This window comes from Musa acuminata, chromosome BXJ3-6 (genome assembly GCF_036884655.1).
Source record: "Musa acuminata AAA Group cultivar baxijiao chromosome BXJ3-6, Cavendish_Baxijiao_AAA, whole genome shotgun sequence".
Lineage (NCBI taxonomy): Eukaryota > Viridiplantae > Streptophyta > Magnoliopsida > Zingiberales > Musaceae > Musa > Musa acuminata.
This window is the reverse complement of record NC_088354.1, coordinates 19,370,001-19,387,504: the sequence shown is the minus strand read 5'-3', so window position 1 is coordinate 19,387,504 and position 17,504 is coordinate 19,370,001. Positions and strand designations below refer to the sequence as shown.

The following is a 17,504-nucleotide window of genomic DNA, read 5'->3' as shown; positions in this document are numbered from 1 at the left end:
CTCCTCAAAACTCCAAGCCTGCTCTGAGGTGGAGAGGGAGAGGAGAATAGGAAAGACAAGTAAAGACTCTAGCCTATGAGGCTCTGAATCCCTCCAATTTATAGAGGTCCCTTGTCAAACCCTAATGGGTCCTCCCCTAGTGGGTTTTGGATCTGCATCCAATAAGATAAGGGCTCCGTCGGATATCTCATATCCGAACCTCTACTCATCGCAATGCCTACCATATGTGTGTGACCCTCTAGGCCCAATATCGAGCTGGCCATGAGTCATACCTGTCAGAACTCCTTCTAACTCAGTGAATTATTATCTCTGTAATAATTCACTTGACTCATCGACTACGGACGTACTAGGCCACTACGTCGTAGTCCCCAGACGATACAGGGGAATCCAATCTATTGGACCTGTCTGTCCTCAATTACCGTGTACCTATAGTCCCTCATCCATCTAATATTCCAGAGACCATATATCGAGCATGGTGCTGTCAGACCCATACGGTTTCTACTCGAGTCTCGCTCTAATCGGATTCTCTCGGAGAACTCTTTCTCTCTCAACCCGAATAACCCTGGCTAGGGATTTGTCTGAGCAAGAACATATAGGATATTCCTCTCATGACGTCGAGAGTGGATGATCCTCTATCGATCCATACGGCTTACGTCTCGGGGGGGTGGGTTTCGCCCGCGGGAGCAGCGATTTCTCACCCCGTAGGAGAAGCAGTCACAGGCGCCTCTGCCCGCGGGCTACTAGCCCCGCCGGATGCAAGCCTGCTGCAAGTAAGCCGTTGGTCAACTGCTGCAGACGCAGCCCCTGTGCTACTTGCCTTCGGCTACGCTACACGCACGCAGATTGAGGGCAGCAACTGTTGCTGCCCTTCCTTGTTTTTGCGTCAACGATTTTGATGTCAAAATTCTTCCTAAACACAACACACGTAGTTCAAAACTAATCATTCGCATGAACAACCTGACTCTGATACCACTGTTCGAAAATCTTGGGGGCGACATCATATGCGCAGCGGAAGAACAAGAAAACAAAATCCCCGATTCCCAAAGAGATGTTCGTCGTCATGCGAAGATTGGTGCGCAAAATCCACGAAACTTAAAACTGCGTATAGAGTAGATTGTGTTACCTAGGGAGATCGTACATCCCTGTTTCCTTGCAGATCTTTAGGAGAGGGTGAAGGAGGTCAAGCGTCCTCCTCTCTAGCGGTGATCCACACAGTAGGGTTGCGACGATGCTCCTCAAAACTCCAGGCCTGCTCTGAGGTGAAGAGGGAGAGGAGAATAGGAAAGGCAAGCAAATGCTCTAGCCTATGAGGCTCTGAATCCCTCCTATTTATAGAGGTCCCCTGTCAAACCCTAATGGGTTCTCCCCTAGTGGGTATTGGACTCAGAACTCCTTCTAACTAATGGCCCAATATCGAGCTGGCCATGAGTCATACCTGTTAGAACTCCTTCTAACTCAGTGAATTATTATCTCTGTAATAATTCACTTGACTCATCGACTACGGACGTACTAGGCCACTACGTCGTAGTCCCCACGATACAGGGGAATCCAATCCATTGGACCTGTCTGTCCTCAGTTACCGTGTACCTATAGTCCCTCATCCATCTAATATCCCAAAGACCGTATATCGAGCATGGTGCTGTCAGACCCATACGATTTCTACTCGAGTCTCGCTCTAATCGGATTCTCCCGGAGAACTCTTTCTCTCTCAACCCGAATGACCCTGGCTAGGGATTTGTCTGAGCAAGAACACATGGGATATTTCTCTCATGATGCCGAAAGTGGATGATCCTCTATCGATACTCAATAGTCCTCGTAAGGTCGACTACCACTCCCAATGACCAGTTGTACTAGATCTGGGATAGCCAAACCTATAAGTCTGGTATCAAAGAGTGGAGCACTCATACAGGACATCCTTGGTGTCTCAAGTCTAAGGACCAGATACACCACTAGGACTATGGAATCGCTGTCTGACAATAAAGTACCATCAACCATCCAGCATTCCGTAAGCGGATTAATCAGTGAACTCATTCTCCAATGAGCACCTGTACTGTATCCCTAGTGTCCCTACACGAGCAACTATGAGACCAACTGCATCCATCATATGGACGGGTATACAGCACACCAGTCTGTCTGGTTATCACGATGTCCCTCTCGAGTAACCTATGATCGGGATTATTTAGGATTTGTGTTTAAAGGTGAATCGATCTCATTATCGTGATCTCATCACGATCTGATTCCCATTGCACAAATCCAAGGACATCACAATATATATATATGCACATATACAATAGTTATAAAGTGATATACGCCAAAATATAATAAGCAAAAAGATTCTGTATCAAATCACATGTGCCATCACTCACGTGATTGGCTTGCTGGGCACCTATGACTAGCAGGTATTGCCAAGACCCGGGAAACCCGGGATGAGACATTTTTAGGCTCTAAGTTTAAATCAATTTGAGGCCTATAAATACTCCTCTCATCCCTAGTTAATTTACATGAGCACAAAGAGCTTAAAAGTAGAAAAACGCTATTGTAATCACTTGAGAGATCCCCTCCTCTAGTCTAAGTTTAGAATTCTGTTTAGGAGGAGTGAGTGCTTGTAAAGGTTGTCTCTTAAACATGTGAAAAGCAGAAGAGGGGTGTAAAAGGTGGTTGGTCTTCACCTATTGAAGGAAGACCGATAGTGGATGCCGGTGGCCTTGAAGGAAGAGGAATCGGCAGAGTGGATGTAGGTCACGACGACCAAACCACTATAAACTCGGTTTACATTTCTATTTATGTAATTTACCTTTACTACAAACTTACTTGCTTTACATCCACTACGCTCTTCCATACACTTTCAATTCTAAGTATATTTCCGAAATCGACTTTAATCAAATGAGAGATTTCGAACCAACGTAATTTGTACTGTTGCACTAATTCACCCCCCCCTCCCCTCTCTTAGTGCCGACTCGTTCCTAACAGTTGGTATCAGAGCCACATTTTTCTCATTTGATTTAACACCCAAGAGAAATGACTTTTTTCGGCTTTCAAGAGGGTCACTCTCTCGTTCGTCCTCCTATGTTCAATGGGACGGACTACACTTATTGAAAAATTCGAATGAGAGTTTTCTTGCTTTCCTTAGATTTGAATTTGTGGAATATTATCGAAAGTGGTTTTCAAAAGTCTTCTACTCTAATAAAAGAATGGAATGATTTGGAGAAGAAAATTTTTTCCTTAAATGCTAGAGCTATGAACGCTCTATTTTGCGCTTTGGATAAAATTGAGTTTCTATTTGTGAAACAGCTTTCGATATATGGCACACTCTCGAAATCATACACGAAGGCACTAGTGGAGTAAAAGATTCTAAGATAAATCTTTTCATGCATGATTTTAAACTTTTTCGAATAAAGCTAAGTGAAACCATTATTGACATGTACACCCATTTTATGGATATCGTCAATGGTTTAAAAGCTCTTGGCAAATGCTTTTCGAACCTTAAACTTGTGAACAAAATTTTACAATCTCTTTTTAAAACTTGGGATCCTAAAGTAACGGCCATTCAAGAGGCTAAAGATTTGAATACTTTTTCGATCGAAGAACTTATCGGGTCTTTGATGACCTAGAAATGACTAATGTGGCACAAAACAAATATAAAAATAACCTTCCAAAGAATAGAAAAGATTTGACACTTAGAACAAATGAAAACCACTCGAGCGAAAGCTCAAGTGGTGATGAACTTGAACTTCTCACTATAAAACTTAAAAAGTTCATTAAATAAGAATTAAAAAATAAAAATAAACTTAAAATGAAGTTACTAAAGAAGAAGAGAGCACTCAAAGTGACTTGGGATGAAATAAGTGCATCCGAAGACGAGGAACCAACCAATAAAGGTGAGGTGACAAACTACGCCTTAACGGCTTTTGACAATGAGGTAACCAAAACCCCTTTGTCTTATTTCGAAATTACTTGATGCTTTTTCATGAGTTATTTTTAAATTAGTTAGTAAAAATAAAAAATATAAAATATAAAAATATTATATCATGATTCATTTTATTTTGAGAAAATGATCATAAAAATTGTATGCTTTATGATAAATGAACAAAATGTTAATCTAATACTTGTAGACCTAGTAAGATTAACCTTATGTATAGATTAACCTTATGTATGTGTTTAAGAAGCATGAATGTGTATCTAAATTGTTGATTTCTGAATGTGATTAAAAATGCTTCATGTTTAATGAAATCATGCTTGATGATTTAATAATGCATAATGATCATGCTTAATGAGTTTATATTTTAAAATTATGCATAATAATTCTTGTAATTTATGGCTTATCGATTTTTACCGTAATGAAAGTTACTTTTTCGATTTTAAAAATGATGCATGTTTTGATTTAGCATAAATGAAAAAAGCATGCTTATATGAAATAATATAAATATCATGTTTAACGATTTTATATTTAATTATGTATGATGATTTTTGGGTAATTTATGGTTTATTGATCTTGATGATTTCTATGATGAGATTTGCTTTTTCGATTATAAACTATGATGTATGGTTTTCATACAAAAATACTTCAGCATACTTATATTATATGAAATCAATCACTTAAAATGAAACACATAAAAAGAAAATTATATTATTATTAAAATTAAAGTGATGAATCAAATCAGTTGTTTGAAGAAGCCTTATTTAATGTGTTATACTTTTTGGTCTTAATGATTTTTACGATAAAATTTACTTTTCGATCCTAAACATTGATGCATATTTTTATTTGACATAAAAAGACAAAGACAAGCTTGTATGAAACAAACAACTTCAAATGAAACACATAAAAAAGGAATATATTTTACATCTCTATCTTATTGATTTTTCGATAAAAGATTAATGAATCCATGTATACTTTTGTGAATCTCTTCAAAATAATTTTGATTTGACGATTTGAATGAGTTTTATCTTTTATGATATGCTTTTTAAATATAATTTCTTGTGTTCTAAGTGATTATCTCATCACCCAATTAATTCTTCTTGATATTCTTCATGTGATGATATGAATGCATGAAATACTCATGATATTATTTTGATGCATACAAATGAAAAGTTATGATCATGGTAGGATATAATTTGATGTTCTAATACCATTATGATGTGAAATATTTTTGATTTGGAATGATGCATGCAATACTCATGATTTTCTTATAATGTATATGATGTATTGCATATGATGTGAATCATGAGTAAAATTACCTTGATTTAAATTCAAGGTTTATCTTAATTATGACATAATGAAAAAGGATTAATACTTTATTTTTATTATGATTTAAAAATTGATGTAAAGGGTCTTCCCTTCTTTTTGACAATGACAAAGGGGGAGATAAAAGATGCTAGCTTGCACAATTCAAGAAGAAAACAAAAATTGCTAACTTATACATTGTAAAGAAAGTAAAAATTAGCAATTCTCAAAAGAGAAGAATGAATTTGCAATCTTGAACATCACCAAAAATTGATAGATTGCTTATCTTAAGAAGCAAAAATGCAAACTTGCAAAATTTACAATCTTGCACATCTTTAAAATTAATGATGATTTGGTGATTATATATGTTGTAAGTTGGTGAACAAATGTGCTAGCTTATATGATGATAAAACTAGAGATTATATTTATTTTGTAATGATTTGGACTTGTATGTCTAAAAACTTGATAGTTGAACTTCTCTTTTTTGTTGATGACAAAGGGGGAGAAGTATGATGTTATGCATAAGTTTATGATAACATGTTGCTTAGATTTTTGAATCCAAGAGTTCTATCAATATGACATATTGATAGGGGGAGTTTGTTAAAACTTCGGGAGTTTGTTTAAACTCCGTCATCAATTAGTTGTCATCATAAAAAATGGGTAAATTGTTGAATCTCGGATTTTGATGATGAAACCAATTGTAGTGTTGTTCTAATATACGTTTGAGTGATGCAGGGCTAACATCGATCAGGAGAGGCAAATTGATTGAAGCAGGAGGAATCGGATGTTGAGCCATAGTAAACATGTTAGAATATTAGACGTCGGGCCGGAAGAACGGTCGTCGACGTGTCGGTAGAAGGCTTCGGGCCGAGAATTCAAGCATCAGGCCTAGAAGAGCAGACATTGCATCAAGAAGATCGGAGTTGTGCAGGTTAACATGCCGATTGGGCAAAGACCGTTAAAAAGGATGATGCATCGAAGGATTGGAGAAAGCGCCGGAAGAACCAATGACATGTCGGATAATATAGGATTTGCTTATAATCAATTATATGTAGATTAAGTTAGTTTAGAGTCTAATTGAGTCGGTATAGAATGTAATTAGACCAACTCAATTAGGGGCCAACTAGGCCTAAAATAAGATTGGTTTAGGCCAAGAGAAAGACACATTTTAGTGACTCAAGTTTGGGTTGTGTTGGCCAAGTGGAAGGCCCAAACAATGACCCAACATGTGGCACCGTCGTAGTACAGTCTCCAAGACTATGTTAGGCGGTGGTACAGTCCAGACACAATCTCCCAAGCAATGGTACCATCAGATTGGGTGGTGGTACCGCCTATTGACAGTGCTGCAGACGGTGGTACCGCCCAGCATAAGTAGTGGTACCGCTAGAACTCGGGAAACCCGGGATGAGACATTTTTAAGCTCCAAGTTTGAATTACCTTGAGGCCTATAAATATCTCTCTCATCCCTGGTTAACTTATACAAGCATAGAGAGCTTAAAAGTGGGAAAATACTATTGTAATCACTTGAGAGATTTCCTCCTCTAGTCTAAGTTTAGAATTCTGTTTAGGAGGAGTGAGTGCTTGTAAAGATTTTCTCCTAAACCTGTGAAAAGGAGAAGGGGGGTGTAAAAGGTGGTTGGTTTCGTCTATTGAAAGAAGACTGATAGTGAATGTCAGTGGCCTCGACGGAAGAGGAATCGATGGTGTAATAAAGTGCATGAAAGAGTAATAAAATGCATGAAAGGGTAATAAAGTGGATGAAAGGGTAATATTTTTCTACACTTTGATTGCACTTTATTACCCTTTTATGCATGAAAGGGGTGTAAAAAAAATATTTAAGTGTTGGGGTGTAAAAGTATTGTAAAAGTACAAACAGTCATCCTCCTCTCTCTCTTTAATTTTACAATCATTCAAGAAGAGGTGTGAGACTCATAAGGATTATCTCCTAAACACGTGAAAAGAAAAAAGTACCGTAAAGAGATGGTTGGTCTTTGTCTATTGAAGGAAGACCATTAATGAACGCCGGTGACATCGACAGAGGAGGAATCAGACGTGGATGTAGGTCGGACGACCTAACCACTGCAAAATTGGTGTGCTCTTGGTGTACTTTACTTTTGCTACATTACTTCATTGCAAACTGTCCAATCCCCTCTTCTATACTCACTTACAAGTTTATTCAAGTTAAACATATTCTCAAAACAGTTTTTCATAGAACTAAGAGTTTCATCGTATGAAGTTTTCTGAAATTATTTAAATTGATCATTTTTATCCGCTGCACTAATTCACCCCTCTCATCTCTTAGTGTCATTCTTGATCCTAACAATTATATTACTTCAAGTGAAGCATCGATATCATTTTCGATACAAGCTTTATCAAAATGATTTTTTTAAATCGTCGATATTTTTCAATAGCACTAATTCAACCCCCCTCTTAATGTTGATTTCGATCCAAATACTATTAAGTAAGGTTATGGAACACTTATGTAGATATGATGACAGATGGGGTAAGCGAAACAATAGGTTTGATGAGTGATAAATCCTATGTGACAAGAAGAGTCTTTGTACGTTTTGAGAAAAAAAAAAGAAAAAGAAAATCTATGTGACAACAATAGTCTTTGTACGTTTTGAAAAAAAAAGGTACTTAAAAGAGTCGAATAGTTATACTATTTCTATAATAACTTATGGAAACTTCACTTAATGAGTACTTAATTTGTTGATAAGTTTACCCTTTACTTAGTTAGTGGATAAAAATTTTGAGGAATCATTATAATAATATCCACATAGTTCAAATTCTATCATTATCAAAAGAAAAAAAAATACCCAAAAATAATAACTGTTACATTGTTTCCAATAAAAAGTCTTAATTGTCAGGGAACCCTTTGTGATAGGGAGGTTTGGGTATATTTTGGACCAAAATATCCAATAATGGGGCAATTATATTGTTTCCAAACAACCTTACAACCGGTTAAATCTTCATTTATTAATATCTAATTTTTGCACATCTCTAAATAACCCTTCAGATTCATAAAAAAATCTTTGTGATAAGAAGGTTTCTTTGGGTATATTTCAAGAAAAAAGAAATCAAAATATGATGCTACGAGGAACCTCACTCATTAGCATCTATCAATCGTAGTGTGGTTCATCTTCATTCAAGTAAGTCGTAGCTTGATTTACTCAATCTTTTTATTATTATTTTAATTCAATGGTATCAAATTTGTCCGCTTGGCTTTGGTACTATTTCAAAAATCAAATGATTATTGGTTTAAGTCAAACCGATCAATGTTAACTTATAATAGGTTAGACATCAATTCAATCCCAAAGCTTAAAGCTTAAGCAACTGAGTTATGATAAAAACCTAGTATATGTAAATTGATGTTTTTGATTCTTAACGATATGAGAACATTCTTTCAGTCAACCACTCTTTATTTTATATACATGAATATCTTTGATAAAATATTCTCAAAATATCTTTGATAAAATTCTATTATATTAACGATGTATAAGACTCTCACATATGGATATGAAACCCATCAACTATATAACTATGTACTAATAATTAGGATATCTTAACAAAAAAAAAAAAACTTTAACACAAAGAAAGATCCTCCTTGTTAATGACAATGATATATATATATCATTGTCATTTACAAGGCTTAATGGAAACAATGTAACTGCTCCAATCTTGAGAAATGATATAGTGAGGTTGTCATATTATTTTTAAAATATATTATAATTGGCTCTAACTTACTAAATTATATCTAAATTTGTTGAGGCCTTCATGATAAGGGAGTTTTGTGGGTATATTTTAGGCTCCCAAAAACTCAAGATTAGATGTGTAGGGAGTTTACTATATAGAGCTCTCTTCTTACCATTCATAATCTCTTACTATTTATAAACTTTTTTTTAATTAATAAAATAAATATTTTACTATTCATAATACTGTTAATTCTATTTTTACTCTCCTCTCTCTTTTTTTTCCTTTTTCCCCCTTTCTCATAACCTTACTTGAACACACTACTACCATCGACTCTCCACCAATTCTATTGGGTAATTTGTAAAGATTCGAAATATGATATTTTTTGGGTTAATGCAACTGACCTAAAAGATAATATTCTTTGGGCTATTATAGAATGTATATAACTCTAAGAATTTTAAATAATTATAACAAACATCAAAAACTATTTTCAGGAGGAGAAGAAGAAGAAGAAGAAGAAAGAAAAAAAGAAAAGAAAAGAGAATTATAGATAAGAAATGAAAAGATTTAATTGGACTTAAGTTATAAATTAAGAATATATATATATATATATATATATATATATATATATATATATATATATATATATAATTTTGTTTATTTCTTTCGGCGAGGATCCTGGTGACGAGGAGGTTGCATTAGGGATTTGAAAACAGTCAGACAGCAAAGCATCGCAAATCGGCGTGAGACCCACATGGTTGGCCAATGATGCCAATCCCAAGTGGTGGGCGCACCAACCCTGCGGTGGAGAGATAGGGATTCCGCTGTTCCCTGGCTAGGTTAATGTATACGAACGAGAACCCCGACACGTGGGACCTGGTTTCCACGGACCGTTCAGATCAGAGGCCAAGAGAGGTTTAGAGTCGGTGTTGGATAGGATCCTTCGCGGCATGGGAAAGGAACTTCCATGCTGGTTAGCAGAACCCAAACTCTAATTGCTCCGCCGAGTTGGTCGTCCCGCGCCCATCGAACCTTGATCTCTCGTCGCTACGTGCTCTTCGAGGGCCGTGCGATTCAGGGTTTCTCGGTGAGGACAGGCGCGATTAGGTTCGGGGACCGAGGAGATGGATCCCGAGGACGAGCCGCGAGACAACGAGTCCGCCGGGGATGGCGACTTCTGCAGCGACGATGGGATCGCCGACTGCGACTACGGGGACGCCGATTTCCCCGAGTCTCAGGAGATTGTCTCCCCTCTTAAGGTGCGCAAAGAAGAGATTTTTTTTTGGCTTCCGATTAGGTGTGATCGAAGGATAGGCAAGGGATCCGCCGCCTTGTCGCGGAGCTTAATTAAGCTAGTTGCATAGAAATTTTGGTTTCTTGTGAAGACCTAGATCACTGTTTATTCTAAAAAAAACGTTTATTTTGGTTTGAATTTACTGTTGCAAGTAGTGGCGATACTTGAAACTGTGATCAGTATAAATACACGTAAATTCCATGTGCAGTGTTCATGAAACAACCAAAACAAAGAAATTATAAAGAATTTCATCCTGAGTCAATTATAAGTGAAATCAACCAAGCCCATCCTACTAAATGTTAATGTTGTATTCACATTCTTATTTATCCAAAGTTATGGATAAGTCTTATTTATCCAAAGTTATGGATAAGCTGCTATGCTGTAAGCTTGGGACTTCTAAATTTTAAATACAATTCTATACTATGGTTCTATGTTGCAGCTTGACCACTTCATTCCACTGCCCACCTTTCTCAAGTTTGGTCTTATAATGGAGAAGTATTCCTTTGGGTTGGAGTGATCAGGGACAATACAGCAGAGTTTTAGTCAAACTTCATTTCAGCCCAACTGGAAGTCTAGACGAACTCCAATTTGATCCTGGTTAAACCAAAACAAGACAAGTCCAATCTCGAGACCGGATTTAAGTCAGCTCCAAGTCCTAAATACATTAGGACCCTCCAGGTCCTAATCTAGCTATGACTCCAACCCTACCTCAGCTATAAAAGAGGGAGGAGAGCCCCATTTAAAGCATCCCCAAGTCAACTCAATCCCGATCCTACTAAGTCTAGGATTGGAGAAACCCTCCAACAAAAGACTCCTGCAGTTGCAAGGAACTGAGGAGAAGGTGTGCCTCCTCTTGAGCAAGGAGTATGGAAGTACATCAACCCTTCTTCCTCCCTGCAGTCACCTTACTGCGGAGATCTTTTTTGAATTGCTACAAGCCTTAATAGCTTCCAAAAAAGCCTTTGGCAGCAACAAGAAGAAGATGAAAAACAACCAAAGGCAGCTAAGAAGCAGCCCTTGCCTTCTAGCTTGTGCCAAGAGCCAAAAGAAAAGGGGTTCAGAAAAAGATTTTGCCCCTCAGTCATAGCCCCTTCTTCCTCAAGTTCCAATAGCCAAAGTCCTTCATCCAAAATTCGTATAGTTGTTGCGAGAAGTTCCAAAGCCTTGCTATTTGCTGCTAAAACCTTAGAAGGAGGTTCCAGCAGCAAGAGAGATAGAGGAGACTGAAACCGACAGCAATCTCCAATCTGCCAAGAGCACCCAGGTGTTGTCCAAAGACAACTGGCATCCTTACCTATATATAAGTCTTACATCACACTTTTATTCTGTTGCTTAGTCCTTGTAGTTGCCATTTTACTTTTACAAGCAATAGAGGTTGTTTTCCTTTCGTTTTTACGCATGTTTCTAGTAATAACTCTTCATCAAAACTTTTATCTGAGAGGTGATATCGGATCGACGGATCGTCAAACCTGAACCCCATATGGATCAGGTGATCTTAGAGCAATGACCCCTCTATTATGGATGGTTACCACTAGGCACGAATACAAAGCCTCTAGAGAAAAACTACGGGAGTTGGAGTTTTAATGATGCTCACCTGGAGGAAGAACCATCGATAGGATGACAGTCAACACTCCGACAGCCTTGGCTGACCTTACTCCCTAGATGGCATTATTAACCCAAGAGATAGAGATCGTGATGGGCTATATGCAAGCCCAAGCCAACAGAACAAAGAAGAATAATCGATCAAATAATGTGGCAACAAAGGAGAGGGTGTCGTCTCCATTCGAGACATACAACCATGAAGAAGATGTTGTCGAGCAAAACGTCGTAGCAAAAGCTCAACCCATTCAAGTCGAGGTCCACATTGACATACCCTCTTATGACGGCTCGATTAACACTAAGGTATGAAACTCTGGATAAATCAACTTGACTCTTATAGTCTTATTTTGATTTATATGATTACAATAGTGAGGATAAGGTTGCTTATGCAATCAAAGTTATCTAGACATGTGCTCGCATGGTGGAAAGCTTATTTTCGAACCAACGACAATAAAGATGTGTCATAGACATAATTTAAAAGGCTTATACAAAAAGAATTCTACCTTATGGGGTGTCTTGAAGAAGGATTGAGGAAGTGGCACTACCTATGCCAAGGAAAGGATTAGTCTGTGCAAGAATACACCACTGAGTTTCGACGATAAGCGGTGACGCTCAGAATCTCTCTCAATGACCACTTGACAATGATGAAATACAATATTGGCCTCCATGCACAAATTCATACATAGTTGAGTTTCTTTAAAGTATATGATATTTTGATCGGTAGCAGCATGGCATTGGCGATCGAGAGAACGAATCACATCAATAGCTAGAAGCCTATAGAAAAGGCCAAAGGAAGCCACCTGAAGGCCCAAGAGAATTTTAGGGATGGTAAAACTTCATCTTCTTCGAAAAGAAATGAATTATTTTGTGATCACTATAAAATTGCAAGTCATACATGGGAGAAGTGTTGGAAGGTTTATCCCAAACTCTTCCCGAAGAAGTGGTTGAAGAACGATCAAAGTCAGTGAGCCACGTCCATGACCATGATTATGGACGATGACTCCATCGAGCTTTCATCGGTCTCACATGCGAATCTGAGTCTATCGCTAATGGCTAAACCAAAGGTTATAGACTCGAATCTGACCCTTGGTCCAAAGGTTTGAGAAGAGCCATTTAATGTAAATATCTAAGTGAAGCAAGAAGTCATTGACACGATTTTTGATACGTGCCAAAAGAACCTCATCTCATGAGCTTGGTCAAGAAGCTCGACGTAGAGACGACACTGCATCCATTCCCTATTTTCTTGGATGGCTTCATGATGATGTGAAGATAAAGATTGACCAATAATGCAAAATACGCTTCACCATCACAAAGGAATTCATTGACAAGGTGACGTGCGAGGTGGTTCCACTTGACATATTCCAAGTCATACTTGGGAACCCTTATTTTATAGGGTTGAGATGTTTACTTTTGTTGACCCCAAAAGTATCACTCCAAAAGGATGGAAGGAAGTTCCTTGTCACCCAAGATCTGATTAGATCGATGGAAGATTTGACATTCGTTGGCCAAGCAAAAAGGATGGTGATGGCGTGTCAAAAACTCATGACTCTTACTTTGGCATGCAGAAAACCAAAGTCTACCTCTAACATAAGAAAAGTAACCTCAAAGCCTTGAAAAGAAAAAGAAAGCTCTCGAGTCGATGGAGATCGACAACAAGGATAGCCCAATCAAAATGACATGCAAAGACAGCACGATGATGCCAACCACATGTTAGGATCCTTTTTATTTTCTGAGCTTTTGAATAATGTTTATTGAGTCTGTTTAGTTCAGTTAGAATCAGATAGATGTTTATTTAATATTTATTTATTATTAAGAGTCCAAGTCCTGGTGGACTCTAGGTGGAACTCTATAAATAGTGATGTAACAATTTCTTTTTGGTAGACAATACGATATTATTCAGTCTTTTGACTGACTCCAGGAGGCCGATCGCCTCGAAGTGATCATCCCTTTTCCCCTTTTTCTTCTACGATAAAACCCTAGAGTCTTATCATTTCGTATTAGAGCAGCGTTCCTTGGCGTTCTCGTTGTAGTTATCATCGACTAAAAAAAAAATGAGAGAGAGAGAGAGAAAAGGCTGGCAGCCCGCACCCCTGCTCCCCTTCTCCACCACCGTCGCTCGTTTCTCCACCGCCGTCGTTGCTCCTCGGCTAGCAACCTCCCCCTCTCCATTATCGTCGCAGCTTCTCGGACAGGGTGACTCATCTCCCCACCACCACCTTGTTCCCTGGCCAACAACCCTCCCTCCTCGCTGCCCAACCCTACTCGAGCGAGAAGAGCCGCGACCGTTGTTTCCTGACCAGCGGACCACCCCCCTTCGTCGCTTCTACCGACGACGACACTGCCCCCCCCAACCGCACCACCACTGCTGCCTCTTGACCTCGGCAGCAACCTTCCCTCCTCGCGGCGACCGAAATAGGGCAACCCTGCATCTTTTAACGTAGTCGCTGGTCACCGCAGTTTCTCAGCCAGCAACCACCGTTGTCGCTACTCCCGACCAGTGATCAACCTCCCTCGTTCCGTCGCAACTGCACTCCAGCAGTGCACGCAGCAACTGCAGCAAGTCCTTGCGCGGCCCTGCCTCAACCCTGATAATGCACGCACCACCGACTCCTCTTCTCAACCTCTGCCGCTTCAATGCCGCCCTCCCCCTGTCGCTGCTCACGGCCAGCGACCAACCTCCCTCGTTCCGTCGCAGTTGCCCTCCAGCAACGCACGCAGCAACCGCAGCAAGTTCTTGCGCTGCCCTGCCTCAACCCTAACAGCGGACGCATTGATTCCTATTCTCAACCCCGGTTGCTTTAACATCGCCTCTCCCTTGCTCTACATCCTCTCTCGCACCGCCGGTTGCCATCACCGCAGCCTCAACCCCGGCTGCTCGGCGATCGCTCCCTTGGCTCGCAGTAGTTGCAGCCACATCGACGTCGTTGCCTTCCAACCCCCAGCACTCTCACCCCACACAATGCAAAAACAGGGTAGCAACTCTTCCTCCTCGCAGCAACCGTAGCACTGGCCTCGGTATCCGCTTCCTCGGCAGCTTCACGTCGATCGTGCTGATGCCCTTAACCAGACATCAGAAACAAGAACTGGAGATTACAGATTTGCAGTCTTACGCAATGGCTATCGATAATTCAGTAAAAGCTCAAATGGAAGCATTGGAAACCATAATTGAGAATCAGCTACAAGAAACCCTTCACGATTTCAAAAAGAGCTTATTGGAGCACTTTAGCAGGTTTCAACATGATGGGAGCTCAAGTTCTACGTTGAACAGATCTGGAGATACAGGAAAAGGGCCCCAAGATTGTGACACAAACTATCCATGCATTAAGGTAGAATTTTCGAGATGGGACGATGAGGATCCGACCAGTTGGATCTCACGGGCAGAAAATTTTTTTCGTTTTAATAGGACCCTAGAAGAATCCAAGGTAGAAATAGCCTCAATCCAGCTAGACGGAGATGCAATCTAGTAGTATGATTGGTATGAAACTTGCCACGAAGTTCCTTCGTGGGAGCAGTTCAAGAGAGGGCTTCTTGTTCGTTTTGGCCTATATGAATATGAGAATGTTGATGGACAGCTCGTCAAAATTCGTCAGACTTCTAAAATGTTGGAATATCAGAGCAGGTTTGAAAGATTATTAAATCAAGCCAGAGATTAGTCTGAACGACAATTGGTGGGCACATTTATCGAAGGATGTAATCCATATATTCGGTATGAAGTTAAAGCTCGTCAACCCCGCACTATGATCATTGCGATATCATTTGCACGTCTACATGAGGAAAAAATCAGTAGGGAAAATCGTCGGAATAGAAGTGACAATAAACAGATGATCAGCAAACCACTCGCCCCATCTGTTCCCAATCGGAACCCTAACACTTGAAGACTATCCCGAGAAGAACTTAAGGAAAGATCAACGAAGGGTTTATGCTGGCATTGTGATGAAAAGTGAAGTAGGGAGCACCGATGTAAACAAGGGCAGCTTTTGATGACGATGTTGGACCTATTATACATACAGTGCATGCATTAATCGGCTACTCTAACCCGCAAACTATGAAAGTTGGAGGAACTTTGGAACATCAACATGTTATAGTTTTGATTGATACTGGTAGCATTAACAATTTTATAGACAGTAAGGTTGCCGACCGATTAGCCTACCACAATAAAGATTGTAACAAATTCGAAGTAAAGGTCGTCGATGGACGGATTTTAACCTGTGATAGCAAGTGTTCAAAGATTAAACTAACTTTACAGGACCAAGAGTTGCTTGTGGACTTCTTTTTGCTATCCTTGGAAGACTTCGAAGTGGTGCTCGGAATTGAATGACTATCAATCTTGGGTGATGTTTCGTGAAAATTTTCTAAACTAATCATGAAATTTTTTATTAACGGAAAGCAGGTGATCCTAAAGGGAAGACGTGGAAGTATGGTCATAACTGCCACTAGCCATCAGATGGAGAGGGTTTTTCAGAAGATTGCAACACCAAAAGGCCAACCTATTGTTTACAGTATCAAGAAGTGGAGATCGTACTTACTCGATCAACGGGTTGTGATGCGTCGCAGATACCCTGTGACTGAAGTGCTGAAAGAGGAACTCCCTGAGTTTGATGCTGCTCAGCCTTGAGAACAAGGCTGATTTGAAGAGGAAGGAATTGTTAGGATCCTTTTTATTTTATGAGCTTTTGAATAATGTTTATTGAGTCTGTTTAGTTCAATTAGAGTCAGATAAAGGTTTATTTAATATTTATTTATTTTTAAGAGTCCAAGTCCTGGTGGACTCTAGGTGGAACTCTATAAATAGTGATGTAACCATTTTTTTCGACAGACAATGAAATATTATTCAGTCTTTTGACTGATCCTAGGAGGCCGATCCCTTCAAAGTGATCATCCTTTTTCCCCTCTTTCTTCTACAATAAAACCCTAGAGTCTTATCACCACATCGATAGACCAAAGCAAAACCTCCAACCTATAGATGGAGAGATAAATAAGTCACAAAGCAAGCTTCAACAAGTCGTGAATATCCTAACTGGGGGAGCCGTGATCAAAGACAATCAAGTAGAGTTCAAGCCAAACTCTAATTTGGCCCAATTGGAGTTCCAATCGAACTCCAATTCAATCTTGATTGAAGCAAACCAAGACCAAGCCTAATCTCGAGCTCAAAAATCAAATTCAAGTCAACTCCAAGTCTTAAAGGCATTAGGACTCTCTAAGTCCTAATTGCATTTGAATTGTCCAAGTCCTAACCTAGCTAAGACTCCGCCCCTACCTTAGCTATAAAAGAGGGAGGAGAGTCTCATCTAAAGTATCCCAAGTTAGCTCAATCCCAATCCTAGTAAGACTAGGATTAGGGCAGCCCCTAGCCAACTAGGGTAGTCCCCAACATAAGACTCCTGCGACTATAAGGAACTGAAGAGAAGTCTTAATCAGATTAGGACCTTGGACGCTGTCAATCCTATAAATCTAAGGGATTGCAGCCCCTTGAAGCAATCCAAATCATGCCACCTCTTTGAGAAGCTAGTTGACCCTAAGCTAACAAGAGAGGAGAGAAAAAGAGTAAGGAGTCGGCAAGTTCAACAGCCCTTCATTTTGCTTGCAACCACCTTATTACGGTGGTCTTTTTCAAGTTGCTGTGAGCTTTAATAACTTCCAAAGAGGTCTTTGGTAACAATAAGAAGGAGAAAAGCAACTAAAGGCAGCCAAGAAACA

At 39.4% G+C, this 17,504-nt stretch overlaps 1 protein-coding gene across 1 annotated transcript in view; it reads left to right on the top strand.

Annotated features, from left to right (window-relative positions):
* The first annotated feature begins 9,892 nt into the window (after nucleotides 1-9,892).
* The window catches only part of LOC103974045 (probable E3 ubiquitin-protein ligase ARI7), a 29,010-nt gene continuing 21,398 nt past the window's right edge, over nucleotides 9,893-17,504 (top strand). The window contains exon 1 of the mRNA XM_009388780.3: nucleotides 9,893-10,173. Within this exon, the coding sequence (XP_009387055.2) occupies nucleotides 10,039-10,173 (135 nt within the window). The 5' untranslated portion in view covers nucleotides 9,893-10,038. The remainder of the gene's footprint in view (nucleotides 10,174-17,504) is intronic.